The following is a 13,596-nucleotide window of genomic DNA, read 5'->3' on the forward strand; positions in this document are numbered from 1 at the left end:
CCCCCTGCGCTTTTCCTCTCAAGCACTGGGGGATGCCCTGGAACAGTGTGAGAGGTTTGTGGGATGGGCTGAAGGGGAAATTGGCCAAAATCACTTCCCCCATTTCTGTTATATGAAAGTTTCATTTGAATTGGAGCTTCTTCCATGAAATGAAGGGCACCATTACATCCAGCCCGACAGATTTTATCCTTTGCCATGATGACCTGATAGTGACTTGGAAATGTATGTACCTGTTAGTAACTCATTTAAAATTCTTGACCTTTCAGTCAAGTGGGAACAGCACGACTGATATGTTATTGTATTGTGCTTCTTTAAAAAAATGTTAAAGAAAATTCACAGAACATATTAAAATAATAACAACTCTCATACAAGAAGTTTTCCATAATCTGCTTGCTCAACCAACATCAACAAATCTTTAGAAGGTGATGGAACTTGCATCACTAAAAAGCTGTGTGGTGGATAGATGATTTTCCTTGGGAAATCCGGGGGTGTGTGTATATTTGTTCAGCCATTTAAAAAAATGGGTAGCTTTACATAAGTCTTAACCTAACCTAGAGAGAACCCTCATATCAGGGCTGCTATAAAGTGAGTTTTTTTATAGGAAAGGTTGGAAGAAAATATAATAATAAATGCAGTCTCCTACTCAGTTAACAAGAAATGACTTTGTCCTTAAGTGACCTAAAGGCTATCTAATCAAATTTCTTTTGTTTAGCAACGTGGTTCTTAAGAACCTGCTGCTTACAATGCTATTTGGATAAAGTTATAAACAACATATTAATGTTCCCATCTAGGGAAAAATATATAAAATTAATTGGTTAAGCAACTTGGAATAGGCATGGGAGGATTATTGTTTGTTTGTTTGTTTGGTTGGTTGGTTGGTTGGTTGGTTGCCATTGGCTGGTATTGAAGCACTTTGGAATGCACTTATCTATGCTAAAAATTAAATTGTATTCACTAGCTGCCTCAACTGGTCTTCTAAAATTATTAATGTTGAAAATCTTTTTTTTATTTATTTCTAGGGTCCTCCAGGGGCAAGAGGACCTCCTGGACTACAGGGCCCCAAAGGTCAAAGAGTGAGTAGTAGGATTTTATTTGTTGTAAGATAGATTTATAGCCTACAAATATATATATATATATATCAGATCATCTGAAGATATAGTCAGCTGATCATCTGTCAAGGTAAAGGAGAAGAGCTCTGGAATATGATTCCAGTCCCTACAGCTGTAATTGGTGTTTTGAAAGGAGCTCAGGCCAGTAATCTAGGTAGGATAATCACACTGGATACTCCCGGGTTCTGAATCCACATTTTTTTCTATTACACATAGAATATACTATGCAGGCCAAATCACAGGTGAAGGTCTGTTTCCACATGCAGATTTCCTTCCTGGGTATGGATAAAGGACCAGTAATACAGCTGTGTGAGCTTTTTAAAGAGTATTTAAGTGATTTTAAAGCTTTTATGAGCAAGCCCAAGATAGGTGACACTTCCCTCAAGCTGCCCCGCCCATAGCCGTGTTCCATTAAGCTGCACTCTGCACATCCAGTTGTCATATGTTCTGAGATTTTGGTGGGCTGCTCAATGGGTAGATGGGCTATCTGGCTGTGAGAAAATGGAAATGCAAGAAGCTGCCTGAACACAGTTTTCCAAAACTAGAAAAAACTGCAAGAAAGGAATTGTTCTTTCCCTTATAAAGAATGATATACTAGCATATTATCTTTATCTTTGCATGTTCATGCTAAGCCATGACTTGGCTTTGCATTACATGCAAACTAGTTAATACTATCCTCCATATGAGAAAGCCGTGGAGAACGGAACTCATGCAGTCGTTGAGAACTTTTGAAAACAGTAGGATTTTGAGTGAGCCGAAAGATTGTACTATCAAATCCAGTTTTGCAATTCATGTCGGAAATGTAGCGGAAAAGCTTACATCTGGATGTTGGTTACTCTGAAGTTAAGTAATCTGAACAGGATCAGAAGGAAATAATTTATTATGTAAGTTTCATTTATTTTACAGTGCTATTGCTTCCAAGTCACCGATACTAGTATAGTGCATTCTAATAAGCTTTTGCACACATAGGAGCTGGTGTTAACATTCAGAACTCTTTTGCCAAACTTGAAGAACCACTTGACCTCATTTAGTATACAGAAAAGATAGAGAGATGATACAGAGAGGATACTGTTAACCTAATATTCTGTATTTCAGTTGTTGTCATCCATGGAACCATGGTTTGCCTGATTTCTGGTTCCCTTAGACCAGGACTCCTTTGCCATCAGCCTGAGCCATCATGGCCAGGAGTCAAGGATGGTGGAAGTTGCAGTCCAGAAACATCTGGAGCACTAGAAATATACCTATTCCTTCTTTAGACCCCTGCTGCCCCACTTGACTTTCAGTATTCTCAATTGCCACCAAGAGTATAAGCTCACAAGTGTTTGTCGGGCCATCCTGAAGTGGGGTTTTATGTTTTAATTTACAATTCTATATATTCATTTAGTATACTGAATGTAGACAAAAATAATAGATTTGGTGTAAATATGCATAGATGGGGCTTGCACAAAGATACAGCTGTTAATTCAAATGATTTGTTTTTCTGCAAAAAGCATAAATAAATGAGATAGCCGTCATTGTGCTTCAGGTATATGTTTCCGCATAGCTTGAGGGTCCTCTGAGCACGTAGAAAACACAGTCTTGTTTTTAGTGGCTCTGTTTCCCTTTTAAACTGAAAGGCATCCGGACGTCCTAGTTCTCTTTCTTAGAGTGGGCTACCCTTAGTGGCCAAAATACATTGAGCATCTGTTTGGTGGAGGTGGGGAGGGAATGGAAAAATGGGACAGGGGGGGAAGGTGGTGTTGGACTCACTAAGTCAACTTTAGGTAGCGTGGTATCTCCAGCGGCGTAGCGTGGGTTATCAGCACCCGGGGCAAGGCAAGTAATTTGCGCCCCCTAACCCGGGGCAAGGCAAGTACAGTAATTTACTCTCCCAAGCAGCAGCAGCGAGGCTTCTCTTTCCCCCGCGCTCTCTTGGAGCTGCCTCTTTTCTTTCCTTACCGCAGCGTTTCCTGGCTGCTTCCCCCCCCTTCCCCTCTCTCTCCTCCTCGCTCTGCTTGCCTTGCCCTGCCCTGCCTGAGGGCGCCCTGAGGAGACTCCGCTCTCCTTTTTGACCAGGCGAGGTGGAAAAGTCTCTTCCCGCCCCCTCGCCAGACTCCCGGCTCGGCTCGGCTCACTACCCAGGCGGCCAGTGGAGAGAGAGCCGCAATTACCATAAAGCTCCTCTCCCTCCGCTCGCCAAGCTGTCAAAGCCCCGGCAGCAGCAGCAAAGGCAGCAGCAGGCGCAGCCAGACCCCCGCCAGCCAGCCAGCCCGCCCGCCCGCCCGGCTTCCTCTCCTTTTTTTGCCCGCGGCAGAAGGCTTCGCTCTCCCCCTTCCGCGACCTCCTCGCCAAGCCGTGGATTTTAGTAGGGGCAGAGAGCTGCTAGTGCGAGCGCGCCCCCTGCCCATGTTGCGCCCAGTGCGGCTGGCACCCCTGGCACCCCCCACGCTACGCCACTGGGTATCTCTCAGCCCCTCACTTGCAATATGGGAACAGTGAAGTCAACCTACCCTAGAAGATTGTTGCAACATTTCTGGATATTAGATATGTGAATTCTTCTTACAACTCCACATAAACACTACATTTAAGCGTGTGATATCCTGTTAACTTTCCTTCGAAACAAAGCTGACTCAATGGCACTGGGCGGGGCAGGCAGTAGCTGCCGTTTGGCAAAGTTACGCTTTTGACTTCTTTGTTTATATGGAATTGTACAGCAGACAGCCCAGCAGAAGTGACCACAGCCAAGTAGCTTAGTGCATCCATTGTGCATTCCCTGAAAATGCAGGATGCCAGCAGTGAGTCACACTGTGCTATTTATAGAAATACTACAACTCTGCTTTTTGCTTTTTTTTTTTTTTTTAGGGAAGTCCAAGAGTCCACTCCAAATATAGGCCTATTATTATTTTGGTCTGTTATAGCAAAGGAGTTTATACTCCGTTTCAAACTCCTGGTATCTCCTGATGTGCATAACCAGCTTGTTTGTTTTAGAACGAATATGTGGGGTCTCTTCCCATTGCCCCTGAAAGGTTCAGAAATACTATCCGTGATTGTGGCTCCTGAGAACTGATTTGGAGTGACTCTCCTCACTCTCCGTAGACAATTCCCAGGCAGCGGTGATGGCTGATGGTTTATCTCTTCAGGATGTTTCCTCTATAATGTTATGGAAGAGCATCATTGGTTGTTCCTGACTTGGCAAGACTCGCTTGATAACAGCAAGAAACAGTCTTTAGCATTATCATCCCAGTACAGTCGTACCTTGGAAGTCGAACGGAATCCGTTCTGGAAGTCCGTTCAACTTCCAAAACATTTGGAAACCAAAGTGTGGCTTCTGGTTGGCTGCAGGAAGCTCCTGCAGCCAATTGGAAGCCACGCCGGACATTTGGCTTCCAAAAACCGTTCAAAAGCCTTAACACTTACATCCGGGTTTTGATAGTTTGGAAGCCAATTTGTTCGGGAGCCAATGCGTTCAAGAACCAAGGTACAATTGTATTGTGGAAGACTTTGTCTACAGAGATTCAGCAGGCTCCTTCTATTTCAACTTTTAAACGCTTGCTGAAAACCTTTCCATTCTGCCAAGCTTATGCAGGCAATTAAGAATACATTTTTTCCAATACAATAGTTAATTGATATCTGATTTTAACTATTTGTATGGTTTCTCTATACTGTTGTAAACCACTTTGATATTTTGAAATGAAATAGCGATATATAAATATTTTTATGAGTAAATATCTCTTTGCTACCTTTCTTTTTAAATATGAATATTTTATAGAACCTCTGGGAGAAAGTATGCTGAAACCTGGGAGGTGCAGCCAGTGTGTTGCTGCCATCTTGCATTTTCTCTCTGCCCTTTTCATCCACCCAATGTGAAAAGGATCTAGGAGTCTTGGTTGACCACAAACTTGACATGAGCCAACAGTGTGACGCGGCAGCTAAAAAAGCCAATGCAATTCTGGGCTGCATCAATAGGAGTATAGCATCTAGATCAAGGGAAGTAATAGTGCCACTGTATTCTGCTCTGGTCAGACCACACCTGGAGTACTGTGTCCAGTTCTGGGCACCACAATTCAAGAAGGACACTGAAAAACTGGAACGTGTCCAGAGGAGGGCAACCAAAATGGTCAAAGGCCTGGAAACAATGCCTTATGAGGAACAGCTAAGGAAGAGGAGGTTAAGGGGTGATATGATAGCCATGTTCAAATATAAAAAAGGATGTCATATAGAGGAGGGAGAAAGGTTGTTTTCTGCTGCTCCAGAGAAGCGGACACGGAGCAATGGATCCAAACTACAAGAAAGAAGATTCCACCTAAACATTAGGAAGAACTTCCTGACAGTAAGAGCTGTTCGACAGTGGAATTTGCTGCCAAGGAGTGTGGTGGAGTCTCCTTCTTTGGAGGTCTTTAAGCAGAGGCTTGACAACCATATGTCAGGAGTGCTCTGATGGTGTTTCCTGCTTGGCAGGGGGTTGGACTCGATGGCCCTTGTGGTCTCTTCCAGCTCTATGATTCTATGATTCTATTCTATGATTCTAATAATCTCCTATCCTTGGGCCTTTCCAAATAAACAGGTTTTTGTTTTTCTCACAATACATGTTTCTGATCTAGTATAACGCATTGTCCGCGTGTTCCCTCAAGGCTGTATTTTTGTGGGTGTGAGATCACTTCCCCCACCCCACCCCCCAATTATATAAAAAATAATGTTTTGGACCAGGGAAAATACTGTGCTTACTACATAGTGCAATCATTACAGTTATGGCTACTGTTTCTAATGTGGTTACAGAAGTATTTCTGACCCATGATGGAATTTGTGTTTTTTGTTAATTTTTTTGTTTTTGGAGGATGTACACTTCATTGCTATACAGCTCCTGTACAGAAGTGCTTTGCTTTTTTAAAAGTGAAAAGCAGCTGTGCCATGCCATTTTGTGAGCCTTTTATTTATATTAAATTCTTTGTGAGTGTGTGGATGTAGTTTTAGCCACATTGCAGTTGCTTTGAGTGGGGGGGGGGGCAGAAGGATGCTATCCATCTGCATGTACAAAAAATGGTACTGTGGCATTGATTGTTCTTGTTTTCTTTAGTCCATATACATTGTATAATTAATTGCATTATCTTCTGCCTTGCTTTTGACATTTCCCTTCCATGAAAATGAATTGAAATTTGGGCCATAGCAAATAACAAGAGGGATAATGTAATTGCAGTGGAGCTCCTTACCCTTTGCTGCATATTCCTATCCACATTTCCACATTAATTTGCTATTTTTTTATTTAAAAAAGTCATTATGAAAACTCATCAGCCTATTAGTGTTGATTTGTTGTCTGATATACACATTTTTGAGGGATGCGGGTGGCGCTGTGGGTTAAACCACAGAGCCTGGGACTTGCTGATCAGAAGGTTGGCGGTTCAAATCCCCACAACGGGGTGAGCGCCTGTTGCTCGGTCCCTGCTCCTGCCCACCTAGCAGTTCGAAAGCACATCAGAGTGCAAGTAGATAAATAGGTACCACTCCAGTGGGAAGGTAAACGGCGTTTCCGTGTGCTGCTCTGGTTCGCCAGAAGCGGCGTAGTCATGCTGGCCACATGACCCCGAAGCTGTACGCCGGCTCCCTTGGCCAATATAGCGAGATGAGCGCCGCAACCCCAGAGTCGGTCACGACTGGACCTAATGGTTCAGTCCCTTTACACTATACACATTTTTACAAAACGCTTTCCCCCAATATAATAATAATAACAATAATAATAATTTATTATTTATACCCCGCCCATCTGGCTGGGTTTCCCCAGCCACTCTGGGCGGCTTCCAAAAGAATATTAAAATACTATGATACATCAAACATTATAATGCATATAATGCATTTTTATAAGTTATTTTCATGAATATATGCATTTTATGCATACTTTCCCTACTATATAATTTCTGTACGCATTACTCGGTTGCAGAACTGCATTGCAAAATTCAAAGATGTGTGAATTTCAGTTCACGTATTGTTTCAGAACGTGCACATTAGGCAGGTTCGTTTTCAGTTTCTCACCCCTCTCTATTCAGGACCACTTCCTCTGATTTCAGTGGGCCTTGCATAGGATTAAGCCTTTGGGTTATTCTTAAAATGCCAGCAGCCATACAACTTGTTTTCATGAAAACAATGAGAGAGCTATTGCTGGAAATGCTGCCAACTTGAGAGAAGCTTTTCTCCCTAACACACACACACACACACACACACACACACACACACACACTATTGCACAAGTACTGAAATGGCCCTTTTATATACCAGAAATTTGTTTCTTAATTTGTAGGGACCAAGAGGCCAGGATGGTCCTCTGGGAGAGCAAGGGACACAAGGTATTAAGGTAATACTAACTTGTTCTTTTTTGCTCTTCAGAAAGTTTGTCATCATGTTGCTAGAAGGTGAATGAAAGCAAAGGCTGTTGAGATGTTGTTGCTTTCAGCTCTGTGTGGTTCCTGTGATAAGCATTCTTGTCAGCTGCTCGTGTGAACTGGCGTGGAAGTGATGTATACATTTTGAAATAAATAATGGGGTACTTGGTGGAATTCAGCATAGCACTAAGGTGAACATTTCACCAGTGCAAGGATTTTTCTTTGTGCACAAGAACGTTTTCCCATTACCTCCCCCCCCACTCCCCTAAATCTGTTCTGGGGTTCCCACATACAAAAGCAGGAGAGGGAAGGTTTGATTGCTCAAGCAGAATTCCTTGTGCTGATGGCACTTATTAGTAGAATATTGATCTCTGCATTTCTCTGTCTATGTACATGGTGACAAAAGGCCCATGGTTTGGGACAGGCATAGGCAGATTTCCGGCACTCCAGATGTTTGGGACTACAATTCTCATCATCCCTAGCTAACAGGACCAGTGGTCAGGGATGAAGGGAATTGTAGTCCCAAACATCTGGAGTGCCGGAAATCTGCCTGTGCCTGGTTTGGGATTTAAAAGACGAACTGAAGAAACTGTCAACTTCTGATTGTAAATTTACAACAAATTGGCTTTCTATTGCCTTTTTTCCCCCCAGGGAGAGAGTGGTGACACAGGGAAGAAAGGCATCCCTGGACTCATTGTACGTGCCAGAGAAGTAGCGTTCTTTCAGCATTTATATTTACAGTTGCAATTGTAGCAAGATGCTTTTTAGAATTTTTTTTTACATTACCATTCTCTTAATTTTGTCTGAGCAGGGCAAAGCTGGAAACCCTGGAGAAAGAGGTAGCCCAGGAACAGCAGTAAGTTCTTCATACTTAGGCAGAAGAATTCTTTATATTGCCATTGTGCCCAAAACCTAATTATGTGTGCCTGTATTATTTTGCATTTTTCATCTGAAGGACTTCAGTTGATCAGTTATGATCTAACTAAGCTTCCCTTCTATATTACTATCTGCTACTGAGGACAGAATAATTGTTCCTTTTTGGGATGTGTGTGTGGCTGGTGGCTTCAGATTGAGCAGAGACTTGACAGGAGGGTAGGGGACTATTTAACGCTTTCATTGACATCAGTTAATCCCCTTCAGACTTCCAGCAACACTTTCCCCAATACAGTGGTACCTCGGGTTAAGAACTTAATTCATTCTGGAGGTCCATTCTTAACCTGAAACTGTTCTTAACCTGAGATACCACTTTACCTAATGGGGCCTCCCGCTGCTGCTGCACGGTTTCTATTCTCATCCTGAAGCAAAGTTCTTAACCCGAGGTACTGTTTCTGGGTTATGTAACACGAAGCGTCCATAACCTGAAGTGTCTGTAACCCGAGGTACCACTGTATGGCAAGAGCATTGGAGCAGCATATCCCCCCCCCCCGCCGGGGGGCGGCAGGTTTGAGCAAATAAGCATTTGACAAAGAAAGAGTTGAACAACCTCTTCCCCTCTCCTGCCAATCCTCTGCTCACACTGAAGCCATCAAATTCTGCTTTGCACTGTGAAACAAAACCTTGGGAACAAAAGGGGACAGTTGTGACGTTGCACTTTAACAGAGTTCAAGTGGTTTGCTCAAAATAATAATAAAAAGGCATATAAATTTATTTTCCCAAGAGATTTGATTTTGAAATGTTATAAAAGTGGCAGAAGGAGCAGACAGGGGAAATAATTTGTTGCTGATTGAAAGGGTGACAGAATGGCAAACAAGAGGCAAAGTTAGCAGAAGCAGCTGTTATTCCGGCGGGGGGGGGGGGGTCACTGTTGCTGACTGGAAGGAGAGCTGCAGGGAGGTAGGCATGGTGCAAACACACAGATTCAGCCAATCTTGCACTCCTTCCAGCGCGTTTGCACTGTACTGACCTCCTCCTGTGTCAGCAACAGGGGCCCACCAGCAGAGAAGCTTGTGTAGCAAATCCACCCTATCTGAAGAGCCAGTTCTGCAGTGTAGGATCTAAACTGGCTGTTGAGTACCCTATGGGTAGGAACTCCACCGTTCTACGCTTGTGAATATCTGTGGTTGATTATCGTTGTACGGAGAATGCTGGACCTTGGCTTGATCGAGCAAAGTAGCTTGTATTTCTTTTGACCAATTGTCTTTCTTAAGAGAGTATGGCAAAGTCACACATGGAAACATGGGTTTTCTTGGAGAATCGTTTTAAAAAGATGAGAGAACTTCCAGAGAATATAGGTTTTTTTAAAAAGGGGGAAATAAAAATCTAGAGAAACCCAAATTTTTTTGGGGAAAGCCTGTGTGTTTGCAATGCACTGTGATACTTCAGTCATCCTGATTAACATTGCCATTGATCTACTTGCCATGTTTGCCTGCTGTTTTGTTGTTGTTGTTTAATTTGGAAATCTGCTGCCCCCTTCCTGCTGCTTTCTAAAGTGCCACAAGCGTGGTCTTTATTGTATTCATTTGAAGAACATTTGAAATACACAGTTTGCTAGAAAGTAAGAAAACCTACAGAGAAGAAACACCTGAGAAGAAACACTTCATCAGGATAAAAGAGGTGCATTGTTTTGCCTTCTAAACTCGTTGCTGTGCCCACCTGCTTTAGGATATTATTGCTTTGATTTTGAACTTTTAATGCGATGTAAAATCAAACAAGGGACGCGGGTGGCGCTGTGGGTTAAACCACTGAGCCTAGGGCTTGCCGATCAGAAGGTTGGCAGTTCGAATCCCCGCGACGGGGTGAGCCCCCGTTGCTCGGTCCCTGCTCCTGCCAACCTAGCTGTTCGAAAGCACATCAAAGTGCAAGTAGATAAATAGGTACCGCTCCGGCGGGATGGTAAACGGTGTTTCCGTGCGCTGCTCTGGTTCACCAGAAGTGGCTTAGTCATGCTGGCCACATGACCCGGAAGATGTATGCCGGCTCCCTCGGCCAGTAAAGCGAGATGAGCACTGCAATCCCAGAGTCGGTCATGACTGGACCTAATGGTCAGGGGTCCCTTTACCTTTCTAAAATCAAGCTACAGCAGGCATAACCAGGTTTGATTTGGCAAAAAATGTCATTTTATTATCAGTTATCCTGGATAGTATTTGACTCAGAATAGACCCGTTGAACTTAACGGACCAACTTAGTTTTTGTGTACATTCATTTCTCCAAATACTATTAAGGATCCAGCTTTTTTCTGTTTTTAATTGGCAAAGCAGCTAACCAATTAACCACAAGAGTTAATTTGGCAAGAGCTGGGAAGAAAACCATAAATGTCACTGAAGGGATTTTGTGAGCAGTGTTTTGATTGTGTAGGCCAAGGAATGTAATGCCTTTTAAATGGAATTTGAAACAACCTTTTTTTTTCTCTGTTGGCTTTCTGCTTTTAGGGTTTGCCTGGTCCTCCAGGAAACACAGGAGACAGTGGTCCTATGGGTGAACCAGTAAGTTGATTTCTATGATTTCTCCTATAACATTTTCCCATGCCATGCCGAATTCCTTGGAAAACAGATGTTGCATTTTGCACTGTAATTAAGTAGACCTTGTAAAAGGAGCTATACTAAGGCTTCAGCCCTTTAGAGTAAGTCTCATTGTATTCAATAGGACTTGCTTCTGAGTAAGCATGTATAGGCTTGTGCTGCTAAACTAATTACTAATTTGTACTTGCAGTCTGTTTACATGACTATTTTAGCCTGTGGTAGTGCATGAGAAAAATCTGCTCATGTTGGTGCTTAGCTACTTGAGCTTGTAGTAGTCTAATCATTTGCACCCACCACCAGATGAAGCAGTCTGCTTTTTCTGGCACTCCCACATATAACTTTGCAGTGCCTGCAGTAATGTTACAGACACCTAATGTTGCTTGTGGTTGGAAGATGCAGACAACTCAGGCAAATGGAAGAGCAATACATTTGAGGATTTTCACGTCGCTGCTGTGCATCCCTGCTCATGCCCTCTGTTTCTCCAACTCTACCTTTCTCACGCTCCCCAAATTCCATGGTATCTTTAAATGACTGCATCTCTATTCCAGGAGTGCCCCTTATGGGAACTCTCTCCTAGAACACTTAGATCACCGATAGGGAAACTGTGACCTTCCATATATGGCTGGACTGCAGATCCCATAATCTCTGGCAATTGGCCATATTGGCTGGGGATGATGGGAATTTGAGGGCTACAGCTTCCTCCTCCCTGAAGTAGGCGATATCAGTGTTCTCTCCTCCTCCCTTCCTCCCCGCTCGCCTGTCATATGTTTGTGCGCATTGATGCTGCTGTATGTTCACCCACATTGTTGTGTGAAGTTGTCAGCATGCATAAGCAGTTGTTCTGAGTTTAAGAGCATCGCTTTGGCAAAACATATCCAACAATAGTTAGGTTGGTATAATCGTATTTCTTATGCAGCTCCGTGTTGCTTGGAGGTAGACAAATCTACATTACATGTTCATATAAATAGTTTTTTTAATACTAATGTTAGTGGCTTCTGTGTTTCTCTCTGCCTCTAGACATTCTGTGATGTTAGAGTTGCATGCAATTGCCCTGTTGGTACTTTATCAAAAAGTACCGTGCTGTAAACACCAGACATTCTTTTGCTGGAGAATGTCTTCTTGTTCTCATCTCTATACGGATCTTATTTATGTTTAAAACTACTGAAAATGCGATATAATGTAGAATCAATTGAAAGGTGTAAACACAATGAAATCCAGAAAAAAACGAACATATGTCATGCAGTAATATGTTGCTTCTTGATTGAAGCAGCACTGGAGCTATTATTTCACATGTCAAAAAGTCAACATTACTTCTGGGATTTCATTGTTATGAAAAAGTACTCTTCCCAGTAAGTGATGTAAAAATATACTGCAATGTTTCTTTACATCAGCAATATAGTTCTAAGATTTACACCACTGTCAATTTTTCAAGGTCTGGCTTTGCGCCTACTTATCTCAGAAGTGTGCCTGCAGGCATTTGTTGCATAACCTTTTTTTGGCTAGAAATACAATATAAATCTAGCAGGCATAGGGTGAGAAAAATCATATCTCACAGCATAGTGGGGGGAAAGTCAGATAAATGTGTGTGAGTGAGTGTGTTATCTATATATCATGTGGGACAATCCCTCACGCATATTTTCACTGCATGAGCTCAGGAGGAAAATGTGAGCAGCTAAAGGGATGAGGACCGTGAGGCCTTCCAGATGAATGTTGGACTCCAACTCCCATCATCCCTGACCATTGGCTATGCTGCCTGGGGCTGATGGGAATTGCAGTCCAGCAGCATCTGGGGAGCTACAGGTTCCCTATCCCAGTGTCAGAAGGTTGAAATGGCTTTGCTAGGGAAATTGCATGTTGCAGATGGACACAAAAAGCAAAGAGGTGCTTGTTCTGTGTTCTTAAAAACTTGGGCAAGATGCTCCAAGCCAGGGTTCTAGACTTAGCTCTTTACCTGTTATTGGACTGCGGCTCCCATCATCCCTAGCTAGCAGCAGCAGTGACCAGGGATGATGGGAATTGTAGTCCAACAACAATTGGAGACCCAAGTTAGAGAAACCCAGCATCTAAGCAACCAGTCATAGAATCATGGGATTGGAACGGACTCTGAGGATCCTGCAATGCAGGAATCTCAACTAGATCATATGCGACCGATGGGCATTTGCTCTGGAATTCTCTGCCTTTTTTAGTGCATAACAAAGATCCTTCCATTGAGGTTGCAAGGTCGTACTGGCTATACTTTGGGAGGGATTTCACCTCAGTGTCACACCGCCTCATTAAAATCAGTGCTGGTGGCCACTTGTGTTCTTGGTTTTACCTGAGCTTTCCAGTATTGTTCACTTACATGCTTTGACTTCTGGTTTTCCACTGGAGTCATGAGAAAAAGGTGTCTGTGCCAAGCCTGTCTGAGCTCCGTGGGAATAGTATGGGGAAAAACATTCGCCTGTTCGATCAAACCCTAATCTTCATGACACCCGAAGCAGCAGAATACAGCGGAGGTGCTCAAAGCGCTTAGGTGGCCATATGGATTTCTGCCTAATGGTGAAATTCCAGTTCCTTGAAGTAATTTGGACCTTGTTTTAAAATTCAGGAAGGCACCTGTTGATAAGTTCTCAGCAGTATCCTGTTTACTGTGGTGCTAGGGGAGAGGAATTTCCTCCCCCACCACTTCAACTTTGTCTG

The 13,596-nt window shown here is 43.1% G+C and overlaps 1 protein-coding gene across 1 annotated transcript in view; it reads left to right on the top strand.

The window, feature by feature from the left end:
- Positions 1–13,596, top strand: part of COL24A1 (collagen type XXIV alpha 1 chain) — a 168,601-nt gene that overhangs the window by 109,512 nt on the left and 45,493 nt on the right. Inside the window, exons 28-32 of the mRNA XM_082227706.1 lie at positions 1,020–1,073; positions 7,378–7,431; positions 8,111–8,155; positions 8,271–8,315; positions 10,828–10,881. Of these exons, the coding sequence (XP_082083832.1) occupies positions 1,020–1,073; positions 7,378–7,431; positions 8,111–8,155; positions 8,271–8,315; positions 10,828–10,881 (252 nt within the window). The remainder of the gene's footprint in view (positions 1–1,019; positions 1,074–7,377; positions 7,432–8,110; positions 8,156–8,270; positions 8,316–10,827; positions 10,882–13,596) is intronic.

This window comes from Podarcis vaucheri (genome assembly GCF_965113315.1).
Source record: "Podarcis vaucheri genome assembly, chromosome: 6".
Classification (NCBI taxonomy): Eukaryota; Metazoa; Chordata; class Lepidosauria; order Squamata; family Lacertidae; genus Podarcis; species Podarcis vaucheri.